The following is a 25,140-nucleotide window of genomic DNA, read 5'->3' as shown; positions in this document are numbered from 1 at the left end:
AGATGGGGACAGAGGGAAAGAAAAGGGTTTGCTTCTATATGGCAGTTTTAAGGAAGTATACTCAAAGCATATTTTCTAATGTCTCTGTGAACACTAATTTTAATGCTGTAGTGATTTTGGTTTATGACCAAGCTACAGACGGGATTTTTAACGGAGTACTATTAACTCATTTGAAAAGACACAATAAAAGTCTGTACAGTATTTAGCCCCTGGCCATAAAATCCAGTGTAATATCAAACAAGTGTCTTAGCACAGTTCCTCAAAGCACCTCAGCAGTACTAGGCTGGGGGGGGGGGGTCAGCTGTGGACTGTGTCATAGCTAGAGCCGGATGTAAGGATGGCAGAATCTGGCTCTAAAGGTATTTTAAACCACCTTGTAGGCAGGAGAGATTAATTTCTATTAATCACTGGTTGCAAGTTCCCATTGTAAATTATAGACAGTATCACAGCTTGACAAATCCCATTTCACTTCCTGAGCTGAAGCCAGCTTTTTGGCAGCAGTGGAAGTTTGTTTTAGTGATCTTGGCAACACTGCAAGAGTGCTAGGGATTATGAAGTGATAGAACCCAATTCTCTCTCCTGACTGTTTTCCCACGGGGAATGTGATAGGAAAATGCTTAAGGAATTTTAAAGGGGTAAAGAAGAAAAGGTCTAAAAGCTTAAGTGTCATTTTTGAGGGGAAGAGTAAGAATGCCCTGCCTCTTTTGAAATCCCTCCTCTGCTGGTCTCTCCCCCTTTGGTGTCATCCATCCAGCTAGTCTCTCCAAGAATGTCAGCCATATTACTTGCACATCTGAAGTCTAATCACATAAAAGAGGATTGCAGCCCTGAAAGAAAACTGCCAAGAAAAATTAACTGAAGCAATTTCCTTCATCCCCTCCTTCCATCCTCTGAAAAGACAACTGCAGTTAGCAAAAATGACCTGTACAGCGAAGACTGCAGTCAGCCACTCAGAGGAACACAGATATTGGCTGCTATTAGGGAACTGTAGCAGATTCTATCCAACGGTTTGGAGATTCATAGCAACTGTTTCTTAAGAAGTTCATGCACAGGTCTCACTTAAATTACTTCTCTATTATAAGGAGTTACAGCAACTCAGCTCCAGATTCCAAGCCAACCAAATCTGAAGCTCTCTCTGTAGCAAATACATCAGGGAAGCCATTGTTTCGGCAGTCTTACTTGTTTCTTGTTCCAGGTTCACCCAGGCTGTCTTTGTTCCCTCTCTTGCTTTCTCTTAACCCACTACTCTCTGCCAGTTGTCTCCGCCCACGTCTATCCTTTTGGTCATTGGAAGGCATAATAATTTAACTATGGCAGACAGAGAGAGGATGTAAAAGACAGGGAGCAAAGGACAGGGATGAGGAAAGTCTTAATTAGCTGTCAGAGATAGGCACCAGAGAGAGGTTTCAAGACAGCTTTTCTTTTTGATAAACACTGACACATAGCCTGTGCTGTACAAGGCACAAGTGACTTAACCTCTCTGCTCAATTTACCAAGCCCCAAACAATTGTAATAGAACAATAATTACCTCACAGTGATTAAGTTGTAATTGGCAAGACAGATACTGGAATACTGTATAGAGTTCTGGTGTGTGCATGGATATTAAAAAATTGGAGATGGTGCAGAAAAGAACTACAAAAAATGATTTGAGGGCTGGAGAAAGTGCCTTACAATGAGAAACTCAATCTGTTCTTTTGCATAGAGATTGTCTGGTTTGGCCAATGTACATGGCAGAGGGGCATTGTTGGACACAAATCAGACATCAAGCATTATAACATTAAAAAACCAGTCAGAGAACACTTCAGCCTCCCTGGTCACTCAATTTCAGGCCTAAAAGTCACAATTCTCCAACCAAAAATCTTCAAAAACAGACTCCAATGAGAAACTGCAGAATTGGAATTAATTTGCAAACTGGACACCATTAAATTAGGCTTGAATAAAGACTGGGAGTGGATGGGTCATTACACAAAGAAAAACTATTTCCCTATGCTAATTTTTCCCCCTACTGTTACTCACACCTTCTTGTCAACTGTTTGAAATGGGCCATCCTGATTATCACTACAAACAGTTTTTTCCCCTCCTACTGATAATAGCCCACCTTAATTAATTGGTCTCGTTACAGTTGGTATGGCAACACCCATTTTTTCATGTTCTCTATGTATATATCTCTTCCTACTGTATTTTCCACTCCATGCATCTGATGAAGTGGGTTTTAGCTCACGAAAGCTTAGGCCCAAATAAATTTGTTAGTCTCTAAGGTGCCACAAGGACTCCTCATTTTTGGGGTTTTTTTGCTGATACAGACTCACACGGCTACCACTGTCAATCTGTTTAGTTTATCAAAAAGAGATTGAGAGTGATTGACTTGATGGCAGTGTGTAAGTACCTCCCTGGGGAGAAAATACTGGGTACTAAAGGGCTCTAATCTAGTAGGGAAAGAGCATAACAAGAACCAATGGTTGGAAGCTGAAGCCAGACAAATTCTGCCTGGAAACAAGTGAGGGTGAGTAATCACTGGAACAAGAGACCAAGGAAATGGTGGATTCTCCCTCTCTTCAAATCAAGACTGGATGCTCTTCTGGAAGATGTGCTTTAGCCAAATACAAATTATGCTTTAGTCAAACACAAGTTATTGAACTCACTGCAGGGGTAAATGGGTGAAATGTAATGGCCTGTGAACAGGAGGTCAAACTAAATGATCTAATGGTCCTTCCTGACCTTCAACTCTATGAATCTATGAAGTGCAAAGTACTTTGAAGTCCTTGGATGAAATGTGGTTAGATGTATATAGCAGAATGGACCTCATTACAGGGAGTTCCATCCAGCTGACTCACTGGCAATTTTCAATTTTGACCCCCAAAGATGAAATGATCGCTGTGAATTTCTGAATCATTCCCACTACATGCTCATCAAAAGTGACTGCCCATTATTCACCATCTGGGCCAGCATATTTAACTCATAGCTCTTGTCGCTTTTTGATGCCTCCTTAACCCCAGCTCTCCTTTCGAAAGCCTGCTCTCATATCACAATGTTCTATAAACGATACCCCTGCCTCTCCAGACACAAACAGCTCAGGCTTAAAAGTCACAAATTATTCTCATGAAGTGAACAATTTGCATCTCAAATGACCATGGCCTCAGAGGAAATAACAAGCAATTCCCAATCCTCCAGAGTCTTCCTTTGCACTTACCACCCGATCGATCTTGCCTCTGTAGACCTTCGGCGGAGTGAATTTTAATTTCCGTGACTATGCGAGGGTAACCACACAGAATGCTCCAGCATGTCCGTTTAGGCTTATCTAGCTTCAGCTCTCTGAAAGATCAAGATTAAGCAATTCAAGCAGATTATAAATCTTTAGTGATGAAGGCCAAGCAACAAAATGGTGAACTTCAGTGGAATTTTGACCTTTCTGGAACATCATACTTGTAGTTCTTCACCAGTTTATTACCAATGGTTTCTGTTACAGGAATGTCCTATATTTAAGTAAATAAAAATGGCATAATCTCTCATATGACAACTACATGGGAAGGGGGGGAACTAAAAGTCACCTATATTAATATCAATGCAAAAACATAATGGGCCTAATCTTCTTTTGCACCCTGCATATGTCCATTGATTTTAATTGAGTTACTCCAGATTTTGTCAGTGAACCGCTCATGGGCGGTCTGGTGTAGTGGTTGGAGCAAGAATCTAGCCTACCAGTTAGAGCTGAACCTAGATGGAGCAGGTTGAGGAACAAAGCCAAGGGTCACAGCCTAAGCCAAAGGGTTAATCAGAGTTGCAGTCAGAACATCCAGTGGAAGATCAGAGCTGAGAGTCAGAAACCAAAGCCTAAATGGAAGGGTTAACAGGAGTTGCAGGCAGAAGGCAGAACCAAGGGTCTGAGCTGGGAGTCAGAAAGAAGCTGGAGAAGGAGCAGTTAAAGGCTGGGGATGGAGCAAGACTAGAGAGAAGCAGAGGCAAGGCCTGGACCAAGCACAGCTTCAGGCTAGGGATGCATTGAGTAGCTACTAGAATGCTGTTGCTACTGTGCTTAAGTAGAAGCCAACTGACTCCTTCAACCAGTCAGCTGGCTCAGTCAATCAGACAGCTTCTATCAGGGCCAGCTGCACTCATTAGGTTGCCAGGAGACTGGTTCTGCTGCAGGCTAGTCCCCTGACAGTTTTACGCTCACGTGAAAGAGAGAAGAATAGGACCCAATAAATGAAAAGGTTCACTGTTTAGCTGACATTAGGGAAGGATGTGTTTGGGAGATTGCATGGCTGAAGAAAGTGGTAATGGGGTCAGGGGCCTTTCCATCAGTAGATGCCCAGGTTAAAATCCACACCAACATAGCAATTTATAAGATGTTATTGTAATCTGTGCAGTGGCCTGTGATATGAGTTTGGGGATCAAAATAACCTCTCCCCCAACAGCACAAACAGGCACTCATGTTGAAAATGTCACAGTAGAGAGGTCAAAGATTGAATGGGCTATGGGGAGACAATTATCCTATCATCCCTACAGGTGATTCCCCAGATCAGGCCATTGTGGGGGAAGTTTGCACTGCAGCTGCCCACCATGCAGTCCCAACTCTATGAGCTTTCTGAAACATACATATCTTAAGATTGGTTTCGAAGGCTGACTTGTGACAGGAACCTCAACTCAGTATCCTACTTTTCAGGTGCAAATATTTGATGTCATTGGCACGTCCAACTGCCTGGTTTGTGAGCTAGATTGTGAGACAAGTAAATGTTATCAACTGCACTTGCAAATATTAGTGCCCACAAAATTTCACCTGCAGAATGGAAGGTGACTATAAAAGTCGGACCCATGTGCGAAAATTTCCCAAACTTGAGCCCCTACTGTGACAGACTAACAATGTCCTGGACAAACCTTTTGGACATAAGACAAACTTTACTGAATTAAGTTAAACATTATTGAATTAGGTTTAATACCTTTCAGGTCCATTGTATTAAAATGCAAATGTTTATGTACTATTGTACGGAACTTCTTAAGCAGGAAGACAGGATTCATGCAATCACTGGGAGATATGAGAAACCTCAAAGGACTTTTTGGAACAATGCATGTAAAGTGGATTTCCTAGGAAATACCTGGGGGCAAGGGGAATGCAAATGACCCACTGTGGAACCATCCTTTTGAAGCTATGCCCTGGGGAGAGAAACCAATTGTCTGCTATTTACCTGCTCTGGGAAACTCCAGATCAATGACCCCCTGCACTGTATAAAGGGTGGACTAAACATGTTCACAGGCTCTGAGCAGAACCTGTGGTGAACCTGAATCCACGAGGAAAGCACTTGAGTGGGGGGTTTGAAGGACTGCCCCTGCCAGAGCCCACGTTAAGCTTGGGGTGATCTCTGGTAAGTTTATTAGAATGCATATAGGTTCTTTCACTGTTTCTAATGTGTTTTTCTTGTAATGCTTTTACCTTAAGAATAAAATGGGCTTTCATGGGAAGAGCTGTGTAGTACCTTATAATGATGGGTAATTACTCTGTTATTAGTCTCTGAAGAGAAAGTAAGCAGGTCTTCTTAGGCAGCCTCTTGCTAGGATATCCCAGTATGGTCAGGGGACTGTACAGCCTGGAAAACCCTGATCAGAAGGGAACGAGAGGCATGTTCCACTCAAGAGAGGTGGTGGCTGGGAGAACCAGAAGCCTAGAGTGGGTGCCATTGCTGGACCACAGAGGGAGAATACAGGTGCAATTACCCTCAACTGTGACACCTACTTTTAGGGGCCTAACTAAAAATGTCCCCATTTTCAGATATTCTGATGGTCCACAGCTCCCAGTGAAGCTAATGTGGCTGAGAGTGTTTAGCACGTCTGAAAAAATCACATCACTTTTGTTTAGATGCCTACCTCTGGCTGTAAGGGTGTCTAGCTTCGAAACACTGAAAAACTAACCTTCATTTATAACAGCAAAGACTCATGTAGATGAACTTCAATGAGTCACACAGTCACCTTCCGTGACCCAATGGTATTTGGAGGATTAACCATGCTGGTGAAAGGGGAACTGGAGTCAGTGGGAGAAACCTTTTTACTGTTGTAAAGTAGCAAGTACCTGAGTTCTGATGGCACATCTGTAAAGAGCCTCAGGATAAATGCTGTGACGATGCCAGGATAGTGTGTTGTTGGGATAAGAACATAGCGACCCCGTGCAAGGAGCTTCCTCAGAAACACGGTGCGTGTATTGATGTAAATGGAGGTTGCCACTCTTTCTTGTACTTGCAGCTTGTGCATCCGATAGTCTCTGTTAAGCTCCACCTACAGTTACACAGCAGAACAAGATCTGGCATGTTTATTTCTCACTCACAGTCTTTCTTGCTGCATTGTTTGGTTCTGGTTTCCAGTGATGAGACATGAATGCCTCCACAATGATGTGCAGTCATGTGAGCAGGAAAATCAAACGTTGCGTTCCCTAGCCAGCCCCAAGGTACATTTAGGCAGATCCTGGACATCATTATACAACAATCTGGTTTGAAATGGATTTAGTGCTAAAGAAGTGGCTAACATCATCCTTCACTTACAAACACCACCAAACAAAATGGGCCACATTTTCTAAAGATTAATATTTTACCATACTAATAATAATACTTGAGACTTATTTAGAGCTTTTAATCCAAGGATCTCAAAGCTTTACAAAGGATCAATATCATTATCCCCACCACACAGATGGCAAAAATGAGGCACTGTGAGGTAAAATGACTTGCAAAACAAAATCAGGGGCAGAATTAGAGTTTCTGACTTCCAGTTCAGTGCTCTAACTGCTGCATCTTTCCCAAATGGAGAATGGGAAAGCCTTTCTACCTGCACTATGTGGACAATGCATTCATACAAGTGCACATGAAGTGAAGCTGCTTTATTTTCAAAGGGCCCACTGCAGAGAGAGCTGCCAGTACATGCTGTGTCCACCAGCAGAGGCGCAATAATAGAGTAGCAGAGGTCTGAAAATAGCAACCGAAGGCTTGTCCGGGCACTCATTCACACACAAATGTCTCTACTGCATGTTGAGGTTCTTCTGTGGCATCCCTCACTAGAGCACGTAAGTGCTTCTCAAAACGTACAATGTGTAACACAGGAATATGTGCACGCACTTTGATGGAATGCCCTTTGCTGTCCCTTCTAATCTGAATACAGAAAATGTTTGATTGACATCTATGCTTGGTTCACAACCTTGAAGCAATATCTTCTCTGGGGGACTGCAACATTTTCTACAGAATCATTACAATATGTATGTATTTCTCCAGCCATTCTACCTGCAAAAGTAACACTAACTTGTCTGCTGGCATAATTTCTTTGACTTCAATGAAGCAGAGAATTTGGCTTATAAACTTCAGTGTGTAATTAGCCACATTAATTAGTAGGACTGGTCAAACATTTCCAAAACACAATTTTGACAGACAAAAAAGAAGACGACATTTCTGTGAAAATGTTATCCTGTATTCAGATTGTTATCCTATAATTAGGTTTATTGAATAGATAAGAATACGGAATAGACAAATCATGCAGTGTTCCGGAAGAATGTATTAATTATACTTCTCAATATATTTTGATACTGTGAATTTATCAAATGTATATGCATTGAATGTAAATGTCAACTTGCTGTTTATGGCACAATCAACTCATGTACTGTTGTTTAGGGTAGGGACAGTGATCAAGACTGAGCTTGATAAGTTTATGGAGGGAATGGTATGATGTGACTGCCTACAATGGCATGTAGCTGAACTGTGATTATTAGTAGCAAATATTTCCAGCGGCCAGTGATGGGACACTAGACGGGAAGGGTGCTGAGTTACTACAGAGAATTCTTTCCCCAGTGTCTGGCTGTTGGGTCTTGCCCACATGCTCAGGGTCTTACTGATCACCACATTTGGGGTATGGAAGGAATTTCCTCTCAGGTCACTGAGGGGGATTTTCATCTTCCTCTGCAACATGGGGCACAGGTCACTTTCAGGTTTGAACTAGTGTAAATGGTTGATTCTCTGTAACTTGAAATCTTTAAATCATGATTTGAGGACTTCAGTAACTTCACCAGAGGTCAGGGGTCTATAACAGGAGTGGGTGGGTGAGGTTCTGTGGCCTGCGCTGTTTAGGAGGTCAGACTAGATGATCATGCTGGCTCTTTCCGGCCTTAAAGTGAGAATGAATGATGTCCAGAGTTTGCTTTTTATTCCCCCATTTTTCTTCTTGCTACTTTGCAACTTTTGCAAATTTTCTCAACTTTTCACTGTAGCCATAGGAAACAGCGGGGAAAAAGAGACAAATGTTCAGACACCATTCATTCTGTTGCATTGATTGGCAAAATGAAAAGCAAGGGGGGGAAATGAGAAAACCAACAACCCCGCAAAAACCTTCACATTTCAAACACCAACATTCTAGATAATTTTTTTGTAACAAACTAAAAAGATTGTTTCATTTCCAAACCTGATGAATGAAAGAGACTTCAAAATTTTCTGCACTTTCCCCGCCCACCAACTCCTCCAGCGTTGTGTGAACTGTTTCATACAGTCATCACCAGCGCAATAGTAGAGGCTGTCAGGAGGAAGCTGAGTGGACACAATCATGTCTCCCACATGTGGCTTGCCATATCCTGCTGCTCCTTAAGCTCAAGAGGCAGGGGTTTGAGCTTTGAAACTGAAGAGCCCCAGTGACTTTGGTATCTGAATGTATTTGCAGTAACTGGGCAAGAATCATGTTGAGAGATCTCAGGGGCAGTTAGACCCCATGGTGTCTGAAATGTGCATCTACCTGCCAAACACCCATTGATGAGGTGAAGCTGCAGTTAGGTTCTAAACCCAAATGAAGATGTGGCCTACCTTGAAGATTTCAAAGCCAATAGGGAAGTTGTCCCCTTTCCCATCTTTCTTGTAAATGCGTTGATCCTGTTGCTGTAGTGAAATCAGCACTTTGTCCTCAGCCTTCTTGACATCAAAGACATACTAGCAAGGGGGAGACAGAACAGAGAACCAGCTGTTTAGGACAACATCTCTGGGATACTGTACACAAGGGCATACTGCAGAGGTACCTGGAAATGGATGCAGAACCATCATTCCAGGGACAAACCCATGATCAATTCCTGACAAGTTGTAGCTGAAAATTAGTTACAATTGTTGGGATTTTGAAACTAATAGTATCAGAGATATTGAAATCAGTGATTCATTCAATGCATGCTAAAAGAGAATGTCTCCAAGTAGCTATTGAAGTGGCATGACACCAGATGTGCTCTGAAAACAATAGTAAAAAGAAATCTTAAAAAATATAAAGGGGAAAGGAGATAAAGTTAAACAACAAAGTCTGGACTGTGCGTTTGCTTTTTTTCTACATGGATCTCCAAGTAGGGCTGGTTTACTCCAGGTATTTTCCTTACCGGTGACATGAAAATGACAAATGGGTTGTATCTGATGATGCATAAAGAAAGCATGAAAAGGGTTTTTTGTTCCACACCCCCAGACCCCAGTTACTTCAGAAATGTCCGTTTTGGTCTTTCCTGGTTTTGCTGAAAATATTTGGAAGACTCAGAGAAATTGACTGAGAGGATGGTTTGCATCTTTAACTAAGAGATATTTTATCCCAACGGTGTTTAAGGGATTTTAGTTGAGTAGGTTTCAACAAGACCAAACAAAAATCAAAATATTTGTGCAGCCTGTATAAATAGCACTTCCTCTTCTCAATGAATCATGCTTCACTGGTTTTTTAATTATGGTATCACTATCCTACTAGTTCACCAGTGATTCAGAATCTTTCAGAGAAAAGAGAGTAGACAAGACCAGAATTTCTAATACATAAAAGAAGGCCAGAAGAGTGTTTTTTACACCACAAAGAAGCAAACGGGGCCAAACACCAAATTCTTTCCCCATTCACAGACACCTTTAAGTTCCCTGTTCATTCCTCATACTTGCCACTAATGGGCAAATCTCAGTTGTAGGAAATTGTCAAGGGAAAGAAATGGTGCTATATATGTCAAGATTAGGAAGATTGGATGCTCCCCTGCACTGAGACTATGAAGCAAATGAAAAACAGCATCAAATTGCAATGTGGCCCAACTGTGCAGTGCACTGATCTGGCTTCATGTTTTAAAGAGAACGCTGGAACATTGTGACCAGTATTGAGGGTAATGTAATCTGTGGTATGTTTAGCTTTCTCCCATCCGATGCTGCTGAAAAGTTTTCCTCACTAGTTCTCCTCGGGGGTGGACACTGGGATTGCCTTTGCTTTCACCGTCTAATCTACCCCTGCTGGTGATTTCAGATTCCTCAGAGTCACTCTGCCCTGTACAATGAGGCACCTTCCCTTCTTTCTCCCCTTTACCGTCATGCTTTAGGGCAATATCATTTTAACTTTGAGGAAACGTCAAACTCTTGCAGAGGAGGCACAAGGAAAGCTGTCCTGGAGAAAATTAATTCCCTCCCAGGCTCTCGGCCTGTTATTTCTTTCTGGTTTAACTGTTTCTTGTCAGGACTGAGGGGACTCAAGAATCTCTACCTGAGGAGTGATAAATAGTGAGAACCACTATTTAGGCTCCAATTTTGTTCTCCTAGTAGCCAATAAAGTAACCAATAAGAGAAATTAGCCCTGGGCATGTGCTGATAGCAGATTGTCAAAATGCTTAAATTCTCTTATTTTGCAAGGGAAGTGGATATCTCATAATCCCTCTGTGAAAATATTTGCTTCAGAGGAGGCCGTCAAGGGAATTAGACTGTTCCCTCCGGTGGGTGAGGGTCAGAAATGGTCTCCAGACTGTTGTAGTATGTGACACAGGAACAAGGTAATTTAATTTGTCCTTAACTAAAGGTAAAGATTTCACAGGAATGCTAGTACTAATCTTTGAGACAGGATTTAATAAAAGAAGCTCTTTTCACTGCATCTGATCTATAATATTCTTCTTACATCAGGAACTCTTCTTTTTTGTAGTTGAACACTTAAAAAGTAGACCGACACAAACACTAAGAAAATGTCCAAGATCAGAAAGAGGAACTGCCACCCCTGTGAACTGGACAAATTCACATGAGCACTGATCCTTTTCAAGGGAGACTGTTTGTGGAAGAGATAGAAGAGAAGCCATTCTTCCCTGCTAGGCACCTAAAGGCAAGGACAAGCGGGGAGTTACAGATGATTCCTAGTCTGAGCAATGAAGATTGCAGCTGTCTGATGCCCTGCTAAGAAAATAGAAGGAATGCTGACAGAAACCACCCAACTAAATGTAGACAAGGAGGCACAAAAACAGTCTCTGCAATTGTAAGTATGGGGAGTTCTCCCAAAAAACAAAGAGGTCAATTTTCAAAGTAATATGTGGAGCACTGAATGCCCAGCTCCCACTGACAATAATGGGAGTTTTGCATTTGACTCCTCATGCGCTGTGCTGGCAATGTCTGACACGGGGGAGAGCAAAGAACCAGCTAACTTTGATAGCTTGAGAGCAATCAGCTAGGACAAGAAAAAGAGAGCCTTGTGAGTAGTGATGGGAGAATCAACTCTGGGGTTTTATATATCCTTAAGGAACCTAATCAGTGCAAAAAGTTACCCCTTGATCACACTCAGCCAAAGTCTCTACAGGGTTAATACTATTAATAAAATGAATTAGTGCCAACATAAAATTTGGACCAGTGTTCCTTTAGGTGTTGGGAGAATGGACATGGATTCAGGGCAATAGGTCACTCACCTCCCTTCATCATCATCCACGAGGGACACCTCCTCCTGCCTTGACCATGTGGGCAAGGCTCAGTATAGCTAAAATGAGTCTTAAATAAATATCTATATACTCTGCAAGGTATTACAGAAGTCACTGAAACATATATGAGTCTTTATCCTGTGACAATGTTTAAACCTAGGTGAGATGTTTGTCTAAAAGTTCTGCTCTAGGAATTATTTTGGGGGAAGTTCATGGCCTGCGTTCTATGGGAGAACACTAGGTGGTCACAGTCCCTTCTGGTCTTGGAATCTATGAAACAACATGCTCCCAGGTGGTCTTTACATGGAAATGCACAGGCTTCCTGTTCAAGAGTCACCACTGACCCCCAAGGATTGCCTTCTCAATTCAGTGTAAATGAGCTCCTACCTGGGGATTCTGTAAGAAGGTGGCTCTGTAATCGAAACACCCTCCGGAGCGGTTTTTCAGTGGTTCCGAATGCTTGGTCCAGGCCCCGTACACCATTTTCTTCTCCCAGGTTTTGTGGATGCTGAAGTACGAAGTGTTCACAATACGACAGACATCAACATCGGTGAAGTTCTCACACCAGTCATCAAATGTCATCCTGAACCAGGGACACAAGCAAGGCATGATTTGTAAAAAAGGCCTCAAGCTTTCCATAAAAAGGATCATCATGCCCATCTGTGGCAAGACAACACACGGTGCCTTCTAAAGCTCAAGTGGAGGCATCACTTGTCTTTCACCTTAACCCATCTGATCCTAAGAACATGGTTATAACCACAGGGCTGGAACTGGTACTGTATGTATGGCATAGGGCAAATGCCATCTCTGTACCTGCTACAAAGGTTCTATCTACAACACAGAAGCAACCATTTCAGGTGACTTTGTTATAGCCTGTTGGTCTCCATACATGGTTACAATGTGGGTCCCTCCTGAAGTGTACTCAGGATTTAAATACAGCCTAGCACTGTCCCTAAACTGGGCTATGGCGTGTGAAACAGTTAAAACCCATTTAAGTCTCATCTATGGGAGTGTTTTAACCAAGAAATATTGCTGTAGTTTCAGCGGGGTAGCCATGTTAGTCTGGGTCAGCGGTTGTTTTTGCTGTAGCTGTGACATAGTTGCAGATGGTCCTGAAGATTAATATCCAGTAGGGTCAGTCTAGTAATCATGGCTTGGGGTCTCTCCTGACATAGAAGAGACCTGGAACCAAACTCTGCATTTAACCCCTTGTTCCCAGTTCTGACAAAGCGAAGGGTATGCAGTGACACACTGACCCTTGGGACAGGAGAATGTCTGTCGATAGTGACCCCTCCCCGCTGGCTCATCAGGGCTCCAGACAGTCTGTCTGGAATACAGAGTCCCAAGTCAGGGAAACAATGACTAGGATCAAAATTAGTTAATTACATCTTTATTTATAGGGACCTCACTTCTACAGTGATGGATGAATTGGAAATCCATGAGGTAGATACTGTACCAGGCAGATAGTTTTAGATGCAGTTTGGGAGAGTGCCTGATATTTGATAGTTTGCCATGCACAAATCAATTTAGGAAGAAGGGGATTTTCCTAAATACTGAAGGAGCATGGATCTGAGGTGCCTGTAATGTAAGTACTCATTCAGGCCGAGGTATTTGGTTCCATTGCTTCTTTCGCACGCTTTCCATCCCCACCCTCTGAGAATCTGAAGCAACACTAGTTGCTAATGTCCAATGTCAGTAGCTGCAGGACAGTCCCAGGCCCTCATGCATTCAGAGAAATTATCCTTGAGGGAGGTACAACACCAGGACGAATAATAACTGTTGACTTAGACAGCTCCAGTGGAGGTTCCCCAAGCAACAGAGATATTTTTACTCACCAGAACTCGCCATCATTTTGAACTGTGAGTCCCAAGCTCTTACGCTCTGAGTCGCTCACTTTCTTCCATTCTTCAGACCTGGAAGTAAAAAAGTGCTTTAATATGTGAAATTAAATCTTCTCACTTGGGAAAAAAAAGTCCCTTTATTGTCCCCTCATATTCAAATACTGTCTGAGCACTGACAAGATGGATCATATATAGGAAAGTTTTGTTGCCTTACACAGAGGCATTTATTAAACCATCACTGACACATGGTTAAAGACAAAATGTTAAACACAGTTACAGCAGCACTTGATTTACTTCACTTGAGAGCCTCTCCCTCAGTATAGCTGAACCATTGGCTTGGAAGGTCAGATTTGGATGAAATTTCCACATGAGAATGACTTTATTCCCCAAGGACCCTCACAATGTACATGAACTGCTCTGGAAACACAGCCTGAATTTCCTCCTGAGCGATTTATCATGCTCTGCACTTGGACGGGAAGGTATTATATAAGGGGTGGCTACACGGACATTTCGTTTGTGGCAAGCTGGGGTGTGACCAACCCCACATTAGCGTGCCGCTGTCTAACTGTTCATGTGTACTCTGCTGATTTACATTAACAGTCTGCTAGTGCACTTTGATTTAGTCCTGTTTCCAAGAGGGCTAGATGAAAGTGCTCCAACAAACTGTTAACACCTAGTCCTCTTCGAACCAGGCCTAGATCAAAGCAGATCGGTGAATTGTTAATGTGCATCAGCAGGGTGCACAAACAGCTAGTTTCACATCCCATCTTGCTGCAGTCTAATTGTTCATGTGGACAGGCCCTAAGGGCAAATCTGCTCTACAAATGTACATCAGCACAGCTGCACCAATGCAGCTGTGCCACTGTAGCACGTCTGGTGAAGACACTCTAAGCCGACAGTACAGAGCTCTCTTGTTGGCTTAATAACGCCACCTCTGCAAGAGGCGGTAGCTATGTCCGCGGGAGACGCTCGCCCTCTGACATAGCACAGTCTACACAGGGTGTTAAGGTCGGTATAACTATGTCACGTAGGGGTGTGGATTTTTCAATGGGCCAGCCCCACAGATCTTGCTCATGCCAAACTCTACCGAAGTAAATGGAGTTTTGCCGGAGAAAGGGCTGAGAGTACACTTCAGAATCTGGCCCTCTGTCTCTAGTATAAATCAAGACAACTTGTTTCTCTTTGCATCTGGCCAGCTCAGCACTTTGTTTGAACGGGGATAAAGCACCGACTGAAAGTAACAGCCTCTTTGTCAGATAAAAGAGGAAAGACAGGGAAGTTGGTACACTGTTATTAAGGAGCATCATATTATTAAGTGTTGAAAGCATTGACTAAATGCCCTAGAAATGGCCAACTGAAATGTAATGTATTATTTCTTTCTTTTAATGTTTAAGGCCTTGGGTCATGGAACAAACCCAGCAGAACCAGTCACTCTGCTCCTCCTTAACTCTCTGGAAGGGTTTCTGCAGAACTCATGACCCATGTGATGATCCATTACAAAGTCATTTAAGAAATAATACAATTTGCACTTTGATGGCACATTTCATCAGCGCCTCAAGATAGCCTAAGAGGGAGCATTTTTCAGATGGGAAAGTGAGCCACAGAAAGGCTCAGTGGCTTGCCAGGATCATGCAGGGGGTCTGTGACACAGATGAGAACAGACCTCCCGTCCTTGACTCATCATCCTTATACTTTAACCACAGACTATGCCGCTTGCCAAAAGAATGCTGCAAGAGGCATGCTGCAGTCCAGAAGGTAAAGTAAGCCACATCTCCCTCATTGCAGCAGGATGTGGTGTTCCATTTGTTCGTAGGCTGCTACGCTTGGGAAGAGATGACAGAACACTCCCAACGTCAAAGAGGCTCTTGTCTTGTGGAATGCCATAGCATTTCATAGAGACACAAGTTGGGTGAGGTGGTATCTTTTATTGGACCAGCTTCTGTTTGTGGAAGGGACAAGCTTACAAGCTTCACAGAACTCTTCATCGGGTCCGGGGAAGGAAACTCGAAAACTACTTACCTTGTCTCTTGTATCCTGGGACAAACACTGCAAACAACATTGTGTTTCTTAGCATTTAATCACACATCTAACTTCCAGCAGCCACAAATGACAGCTAAATTATTGGAACACAGAAGCCCCCAACACGTACTGGTCACTCCATGCACCGTTCCACTCCTTCTTTCCCCACGGATTCCTCATTCTGATCATGAAGAGCTTTTCTGACTTAAAAGAGAACAGGAGCCTCTCTCCGAGGCGCACCTTCTGAACTGCCGTCACCGAGTAGGCATGGCCTATGATCAGACCCATATCCGTCTCCACCTCGGTGTCATTGGGGGATGAAGTCTGCAGCACACAGAAAAAATCCCACAAGGAACTAATATGAACTTCAAAATCAATAAGGGCACCTAGCACATACACAGTCAAGAGGTTTATTTTTTTACATACCACTGTGGGTTCCCTTGTAGAAATACAGTAACAGAGGAATTGCCATAATGGATCAAAGTCAACATCCCTCTAGACCAGTATCAGGCAGCCTAAGGATCCAGGGGACTAGAACCCTGGTCTGGGGAGTTTGGGGCAGCTGATGTTCTCACATCATTACCAGGAGGCCATACAAAGTGAAATCCAGGGTGTACTGTGGAGATTAGGCACCGCAGCATGTACTGCCCAAGGAGTCCAGAGAGACAGCACGCTGTGGCCTTCTGATTGGCCCATGCTCACTATTTAACCTTGGAGGGTGGCCCAGGGAGCTGTTTGGGCAACCATGCAGGCTTCTGGCTTGCTATGATGCCAGACCTCAGCTTGTTTATTGGTCTCCAGTCTCTGACCCCAGCCAGACCCCGACTCTTGCCTAGTAACTACCTCGACTCTGAACCTGGTCTGACTCTTACCCTGGCTCTCACCCATTGATCCCAGTTCTAGTGATTACGCTGGTCCCTGTGTGCTGACTACTGCCGTGTGACAGTCGGTGCATCTCTTGTGTATGCTGATGCTATCAGATTAGTTTCCTCTGGGGACCTTAACTCAGATTTGAACCCAGGTCTCCAGATGTGACAGGTTGGTAGCGTGTTACCCTGGTGTCCTGCCTGGCATGATCAGCTACTGATCTAAGATGCAGTGAGCTGTAGCTCACGAAAGCTTATGCTCAAATAAATCTGTTAGTCTCTAAGGTGCCACAAGTACTCCTTTTCTTTTTGCGAATACAGACTAACACGGCTGCTACTCTGAATCCTGATCTAAGAATGTTTGACAAATGCTTCTCCTGCACTTGGATTTCTATCTGTTTTATGCAGATGGGGCTGATACAAAGCCCATTGAAACCCATGGAAAAGAGATTCCCGTTTAATAAATGGGTTTTGGATCAGGCCCTTATATTGTTTTTCTTTCACGTTGGGCCAGATCCTGCAGGGCTTACATACTCTCTACACAACCAACACTCCCCTTGGAGCAGCAGGAATGAGTTGTTAGGGTTTGGCTCTTTGCATTTCTCAGTTCTCTTCATGGAACAGAATGACCAAAATCAAATCTCAGCGATGATACAAGCCTTGGTTCTGGTGGGAAGAGAGGGATGGACTACAGCACTGATAGTGATGTGTGACCATGCCAGACATTCTTACCCATTTCAAATCAGCTGGAAGATTTGAACAGCTTGGTATATAAATTAGTAAAAAAAGAAGCAACAGAGAAACTTCTCACCACATCTAACTATCAGATCAGGTCTGACTGATGCGCTTGAAATTGCAGGACTAATGCCAAGACCACAGTATATTTCAGCGACAACAGCTCACAAAGAATCAGTTCATATGTTATATTGAGAGCCACTGACATTTCCCAGGGCTTCCCCCCCCCAACACTTTCTTTCATTTGTACTCTTCACAAATAAGAGCACAAGTTTCCATGACAGCAAAGGAGTCTATCACCATTCCTGCTTGTTAAACTGTAGCGCCAGAAGAATCTCCATTAGCGACTGCACTCTTCTTTTCAGCAGGATGGCACCTGGCTTTTTCACTTTCTATTTAAGGTTGTTGTTTTTTTTCTTTTAAATAAGAAATTTAAACTGCCTTCCATTTGAACTGCCAAATGTACAAGCCTTGGGATGTTCTGTAAACAAAGGAGCATGTTGGGTCACTTCTAAATTGGGATGTAAGCCACTTAAGTATTAAATATTCTGCAGTTAGCAAGCACTGTGGTGTGTATAACACACTTATCGGAGCCGAGAGGTAAAATGCTAGTGAGGCAGTTTCATACACCAGGATAAATCAATAAATATAGTGCCTGCATAACAAGGTTGAGAAGCATTTGTGTTTTATTTGATTAATTCAAAGGGCAGAAATAGAACTTCAGGGGAGAATGGAAAGCACTAGCAAGTGCTTAATTTTATTCCAGCCACCTAAACTTTTACCTTTTCCCCAAGCTATTGTTATTAAATAAACAGCCTCAGCATTTTTTAGTGATAATTTCAATCACCCCCTTGGTATTTCTGTCCACTGCCATCACATTAAAGCAGGATGCCAGCCTAAGGCTTTGGGGGAAGTTAGTGATAGAGCTTGTCAGACTTTTGTTTTTAATGTTGAGTTTCTGTCAAAAAAACAAAACAAAACACCCCGACTCCCAAAATATTTGGATACTGAAGTGCAGCTGCAGTGCCTCATGGGAGTTGTAGTTTGGGAGCCTCATGCGCTCATTCTCCATTCTATAGGCTGGTAGTCCAATCAGGGAGCCATCTCCCAGGCACCATGCTCTCCCCTCTTGGTGAAGGGAGACAGTGCATTGAAACAGTGGATGCCGAGTTGTAGTTAGAGCAATGACCTCCACACTTAGTTGACCTGCTTTGCAATCATGGGGGATCTTTCGATTACCACCAACTTTCTTGCTGCAGAAGTGGGCCAGAGCTGATTGTTCTGGGATCGGCACACAAGTGCCAATGTTAATACACTCATATTTTCAAGGAACAATTTCCAAACAAAGCAGGTAGTTGGGAACTCATATTGCAGACTGTAAGTACTAACCAGTTAATCACCACAGTACTTCTAGGGGGGAGGTAAGTGGTATAATTTCCATTTTGCAAAGAGGGAAACGAAGCTGAGAGGTTAAGTGACTTGACTAAGTCCATAGATGTTAGCCTTGACATTTATAGGTCTCCAGAATTGAAAGGAGAGAGCAGTGCAGCCAGGAGCTTCATAGAACCTTAACTCTGCCCTGTTTGATCTTATGGAATTATCCCCTCTCCCTTTCACACCCTTCCCCGGGGCTCCTGTCCAGAAAATAAGTAAACTCAGTTTCTAAATAATTTTAAAATAAATTCACAGAAAATCCAAAAATGCATGGTGAGCAGTTTGTTTTCCCTTCACTTGTGATGTCATCTTCATTTAAGGTGGGATTTTCAATGGCTTTCAGCATTGGTCTAACCCTGCTTCCACTGAAGTCAATGGGAGCTTTAGCATGGGCTTTTGGGGAGCAGAGGTAGGCCAGTGACTAGCACTTTTCACAACCCTGCTGGTAGCTCCTTGGGGCAGGGAGCATGTCTCTTTGCTCTCTTGTAAAGCATCCAGCCCACTTTGGGTGCTATGTAAATATGTATAGGATAGTCTTAGACTGCAAGTATTCACAGTGGTTTTTATTTCACCAGAAGCTTTAGTGAGAAACATAAAGCCCACGTTCCTGCTCTGAACAGCTGGATGAGCTCACCACTTCCACTCAGCTCCGGTACTATATTGACACAAAGATGGCCCTGTCACCACCAGCAGGAAGAAGAATTAGCAGCTCAGTGCTTGGAAAAGTGATTCTGTAAACAGGTTTCAGCAAGAAGTTAAATGTCTTAAGGGGACATGGTGCCAGCCTCCTTGGTTGGAAGTGAGTATACTCTAAATTTGTTCATCTCTGCTCAAGTTACAAATTGGGTACCTTTCTCCATTCAGAAAGGTCAATGGCGGGGCACGTGACTGTGGTTTCCTGAATTATAGCCGGTGGCTTAGGGAATTGTTCTTGGCTGACAGCATTGCCAAGTCATTAGCTTTCTACAAACCACCTTTTCAAAATCCAAATTAAGGATATGCTGAATATATTTATGTTAAGATCGTTTTTCCAGGCAAGAAAAATCAGAATAAACCATTGTATATCAAAGTCTGCACACATACCGTGATGGAACAGCTGATTAACCCGCCTCTTTTATGTACTTTCAGCAAGTCTTCAAACAGCTTCATTTGCTCAGAAATATTTTCACAATATTTGCCCTTGACCAGGTCAATGGATTCTGCCACTGCTCCAGTGAAATCAATAATTGCATCTGCAGCAGTGCCTCCATCCAGGGCTTCATAAGACTCAGCCAGCCTAGAGGTAAGATGGAACAAATTGACTCATTTTCTGGCTGTTAAAACCAAGCCAAATCGGATTATTTCTGTGTAATATTTGAGACCACCAAGAAAAAGGATCACAAGTTTGTCTGAACAGCAGGGAACTGGGAAGAAAGCTTTGTTACACTGCTATGCAATAGACCTGAGAGCATCCCTAAGATTCCTGGTCTCTGAACTGCTAGCTTTAGATGTAATGAAGGGGAAACATGATTTTTGTAAGAAGCATGGGAAGGAGATCACTGCCTTAGGAGCACCTCCTGGCTAGAGCTGGTCAGAATATTTTTGTTACAACGATTTTCTGTGTGAAAATGCTGTTTTGATTTCCCCCCCAAATTGGATCAATTTCAACAAAAAATGTGGATTTTTTTTAAATGTTGCCATGTCCAATTTTCATGTTTTCAGAATAAAAGGGTTTGATTTTTCATTTAAAGGAACTTTTCATTTCAAAATGTAAAAAAAAAAAAAAGATCAAAATGAAACATTTTGAATTTATTAAAATGAAATGTTTTGACCCTGAAATAATTTTTCCAGAATTTTGTTTTGCAAAAAAAATACAAAATTGAAATGTTGGCTTTTTGTCCAGAATTGGGATGATTTTTTAAGTTTGAAATGTTTCACAATAATGAGAAGTCTGATTTTGACCAGCTCTGCTCTTGGGAATGGTTTAATGAAGGGTCCTGGAGTCAGTCTCAAAGCTACATATTCTCCAAGAGCAGCAGTAATTGGGAAGTAACCTGGGGAAATATGATAGGGGTGAGAGAGGAAATCAGTAGCATCTGAAATGATAAGGTGGATTTTTATGTGTAGCTGAAATCACTTAAAGGACATTCAGCTAATTCATACTTTGCATAAGCTTTCTCCAGTAGTGCGCTCCAGAATTCATTCTCCATGTTGGAATGGCAGTAGATCAGCTCCCCATTAATTGTTGGCAATCTGTCATCTATGACCACGTCGGTCCACTGTCCAAAATACCAGAACTGGAAGTGAAAAATCCCAGCATATTTCTGGGGTCTCTTTGAATCCCATTCTTGTTCCTTAAAGTTTGGAATCACCTGAGAAATGAAGAAAAGCACAGTTCACCATACACAACAAATGAGACCTAATCAGGGGGTGGCTTGCTCTGGTTCCTTGGCAGATACCACAAAGGGCATGGCTCTGGTAGCCCCATCAGCCTCTGAAGATCTTAAACTGAAATCACAGATAATTGCACCCACCTACACCAGTAGTGAATTTGGTCCCAAAGTACCTAAAGTCGCATTTGGTGCAATCCATGCGGAGAATGAAAACATATCTTGAGGGAGGCTACATGGCACTGGGGTGATATTTGCAGTGACTGATAGAAGCATCACGGTGCAGGTGGTCCCTGTTTCTGCAACATCCTCTGCCTGATACCAATGAGGGTATGGGGGAAATCAGCTCAGTAGAGAGTTGCTTTCTTGTCCTCCAGGCAAGACACATAATAACAAGCCGTGGGAGCAGCAACTGGTGAGGCAGACGGCATATAAAAATGAGCAGCTAATGAAAATTTGAACCTCAAGTGCCTGCTACTCCCCAGCTGTATATTCTTCCTGAAGGGAAGGGAGAGGAGGTGTGGATCATGGGTTACACTAAATTAACACTGACAGGAAGGAAAATGAGCAGGTTTTGTATGGACAGTGATTTTGGATGCAGGACACCTTGGCTCAGGGCACGCAGCTCTTCTTTGGGGACAGGCTTTAGGATGTCAAGCACCAAGCATATTGGGTCACATACCCTTTGCCAGAGATTCTCCCGAAGAGCCAAGCAGGAGCAAGCTGCCACAAACCAGCAGTTCCCGAGCTTCCCTTGGTGCAAGTCATGGGCACTGATTCCATTCACAAACAGGTGTGGGTCTTCACAGAGCTCCTTACAGAACAAAAGAGAAGTTACTGGTACACTTGGGAGCAAAAGTATTTAAGAGCCCAGTGGGGAGTTAGAAACAGAACTGGCAGAACTAAGGGCTGGTCTACACAGGGACATTCAGGAAAGCTAAGGTGAATCAGTGAAAGGTGCAACATTAATGCACATTAAACCTGCATGTGGATGATCTGATTTAAGAGCAAAATGACTTAGTTTGCTGTAGCATGGAGGAGGATTAAGCTACCGTACACTAAGGCCATTTTAGTCCTGAACGAGAGCATCCACGTGAGGGTTCAATGTGCTTTACCTTATGTGCATTAACTTCACACCTTTCATTGATTCACCTTAACTTTCCAGAGTCTCCCATGTAGACTACCCCTGAGTCACATTGAAATTGCAGGAGCAGGCTGGAGAGAAACAATTTTAGTTCTCCATGGTTCCAAAGTACCCTCTAGCAGGAGCACATTAGCATTAACGGGCAGCAGTCGCAACATGGCTGCTTGTGAAAGCTGTGCTTATACACAGGAACCTTTTCAGGGATGACACATACATCGTAATTGCAGCCAAGAGTTGAATGGAGCAGTTCTCAGTTGCACACCACAGCCACACTTCTCTGATGGCCCCAACCAGTTTACAGCATTTAAACTATTATTTTATTTGTTTATGTTCAAACTTGGAAGCTTAAAGTTAGGCACTGAAATCCATAGGGAGGGATGGGTCTTCCAGAAGGATCAGCGTGGGAGGGCCCCTGTGCCGTGCAAGTCCAATTCCTAGTTCCATTCACCTAAATAAGCGGCTTGATTTTCATAAGTACTGAGCAGCTGCAGTTCTCCCTGAAGTCAAAGAGGAGTACAGGTACTCTGCCTCTCTGAATGTCAGGACACCCAGTTACATGCCTAAATATAGGTTTAATTGCCTAATTTAGGCACCCATATTTGAACATTTTTGCCGGAGTTTCTAGCTTTTCATACAGTATGAATGGATGTACAGAATGATGGAGGGTAACATCTGACAGTGCATTTTGAGGAAAGACATGAATGAGAGGGGAGTGATCACTCGGCACCCAGGAGCAGGGAACTTGCTACAAAGACAAGGTTGGGAGAAAGAAAAGAAGGGAGGGGTAGGCTTGGGTGGAGTGAAGGGGTCAAAAGAGGAAGTGGCAGGAAATGACTGCCCCTCACACCGGAATGCTATCATCCTACTGCCTCTGTCAAGGGCCTCCATCATGACTGATACCTCAGGGTTTGAACCGGGGACCTCCAGAGGTGAAAACATGAGCCTTGTTGTCCACATTGGCTTTAATTTGCCTCCCCCAGAGGTTTTCCAAAGTTATTTAGGCACCAAACTGCCCATGAAATTAATGGGCACCTAAGAGCCTTTGAGGACTTAGCCCGATGGCTCTAAGCATGCAGCTGCAAGTGTTCAACAAGCCCAGGGGGCTGAAGGAACAGAGCTTTTTGAGAGTGCTGGCTTTGTTAGCATTACTGACCACTCATCTCGCACGCCTCAGAAAAGTAGCTCTTCTGAACTCAGACAGCATCGACACGCGGTGCTCAGTTATTGGTGTCTATGCAACTCCAGCCCCACGTTCCCAGAGATAACACAGCTAGCAGCACCTTGGAAGTTTGGTGTGCTTGGTAACCTGGAATTCACATTTCAGTACCCGCTGAACTGCATTTTAGAGACCGCAAGAGAAGTGGGGGGCAGAGAGGGATGGCAGTAAGAGTGGGAATGGTGGCATGACGGGGCAGAGGTGGTGGCAGGGACGAGTGTGGGAGATGGAGCGGGTAGCGGTGGAGGGAGGGATTCTTTTTAAAAAAGGGTATTGGGTTTGGGTTTTTTACCCCAATACTATTTTAATCATTTAACAGCATTTCTTGGGAGAATTGTTGAGCATTGGGAGACACAGGCAACTGATCATTATTCAGTGCTCTACTCTTCTGTCAGTAATTCTTACACGTAGACTTCATGAATTAAAAATTTTACAAGAAACTTTGAGTAAGAGAAAGTACATGGAAAATCTGGTATTGCTGGTGTCAGCTAGGCACAGATTACTTACCTGCACGATTGACAGATTCATTATGTTTAGCTGGAATGTACAAGAGCTTTAACACAGGGAATGAGGGCAGGAACTTCAGCTTCTTGCTATGATTTAGACCACCTGAAGATCTGGCCTTTTCTTTGCAATGGTGGTAAACATTCCAAACCCAATGAGGATAAATCTCTAGATTATCTTTTGCTGGACTTTTAAGTAACACGGGCAGTAATATTTTCTAGTTTGTTTTTCCTGTTGAAATGTTGTCATTGGCATAATTAATATGGGGTGGATTTGTTCTCAGGAACAAAGTAGTCCAAACATTTTTGTTGTTGTTTCTTTAGGAAGCCAAGAAAACATATTTTTGAAAGAAATTAAGCACACCCATATTTGACATGTCCAAACAGAAAATTAATCTTATTTGTTCTCCTTGCCAAAAATAGCCATATTAAACTATTGAGGGGATTGTTACATAAACGTTTGTCAAGTGTCTCGTATACGCTTATGTACAGTCCCAAAGCAGCTTGTGTCAAAAAGCCAAGCATGTGGATATGATTAGAGGGAACTGACCACTATGACCGAAAGTAAACACTGGGCTGAAGAGTTGATTGGCACTGCTTCCTTGTTTCTATTGCAGCTGCATAATTTTTTTCAAGATCCTGCTTGATGCATTTTTACCTACTAAAATATTTAGCATGTCTGAAATATTTGAAGCTAAACAACTAGTAAAAGCAAATGATGTGATGTATATTTTCCTTATTATTAATCACAGACATTGGAATAGCACCCAAGACCATAGTATCTGGGTTTAGATGAGGCAAACAAAAAACTCCTACGTGTTTGTTTAATTCCAAACATATACTGTTTCCTTTTTTTCATTGTTTTTGCAGTGTATCAGGAGGAATTGATAGTGTAGGAAACCATTGCTCCATCTAATCTAGATTTCCTTTGAGAGAGTCAGATCTCTATATTGCAACTATCATGATTATCAGGCTTTTGATAATGCTGTTTCTTAGGGCTCCCAGGGGCCTCTTCTGATCCCATACCTGTTATTTAGGTACAAATCCACTGAAATCAGTGGAAATACTCTGGTATAAAACTGGAGCGGGTGAGAACAGAATCTGGGCCCAGATATTTGCAGGAAACCCTATTTTATATATGATGCTCTGTTTGTCCCTTATTGTTCTTCTCAGTCAATTTGTAACCTCATTACTATAAATAATACAGGAAGAAAATATTTGGGTATTTTGCTTGTATGTTCAGAGAGTTCAGCCTTAGAAAGCTCAGTTCTCCCAGTAGTTCTTCAGTTACACATATCTGCATTATGTGTAGAATTATAATTGCCACCTGTATGGAGTCTGCATG

The 25,140-nt window shown here is 42.8% G+C and overlaps 1 protein-coding gene across 1 annotated transcript in view; it reads right to left on the bottom strand.

Annotated features, from left to right (window-relative positions):
- Nucleotides 1-25,140, bottom strand: part of CAPN6 (calpain 6) — an 82,001-nt gene that overhangs the window by 9,048 nt on the left and 47,813 nt on the right. Inside the window, exons 3-11 of the mRNA XM_073358847.1 lie at nucleotides 21,615-21,746; nucleotides 20,706-20,914; nucleotides 19,647-19,839; nucleotides 15,659-15,852; nucleotides 13,504-13,581; nucleotides 12,056-12,251; nucleotides 8,817-8,939; nucleotides 6,062-6,264; nucleotides 3,191-3,312 (exon numbers count right to left, since the gene is read on the bottom strand). Coding sequence (XP_073214948.1) covers nucleotides 3,191-3,312; nucleotides 6,062-6,264; nucleotides 8,817-8,939; nucleotides 12,056-12,251; nucleotides 13,504-13,581; nucleotides 15,659-15,852; nucleotides 19,647-19,839; nucleotides 20,706-20,914; nucleotides 21,615-21,746 — 1,450 coding nt within the window. The remainder of the gene's footprint in view (nucleotides 1-3,190; nucleotides 3,313-6,061; nucleotides 6,265-8,816; nucleotides 8,940-12,055; nucleotides 12,252-13,503; nucleotides 13,582-15,658; nucleotides 15,853-19,646; nucleotides 19,840-20,705; nucleotides 20,915-21,614; nucleotides 21,747-25,140) is intronic.

The sequence above is a fragment of the Lepidochelys kempii genome, chromosome 9, assembly GCF_965140285.1.
Source record: "Lepidochelys kempii isolate rLepKem1 chromosome 9, rLepKem1.hap1, whole genome shotgun sequence".
Taxonomy (NCBI): Eukaryota; Metazoa; Chordata; order Testudines; family Cheloniidae; genus Lepidochelys; species Lepidochelys kempii.
Note: the sequence above shows the minus strand (reverse complement) of the source record. Positions and strands in the feature narration are given on the sequence as shown.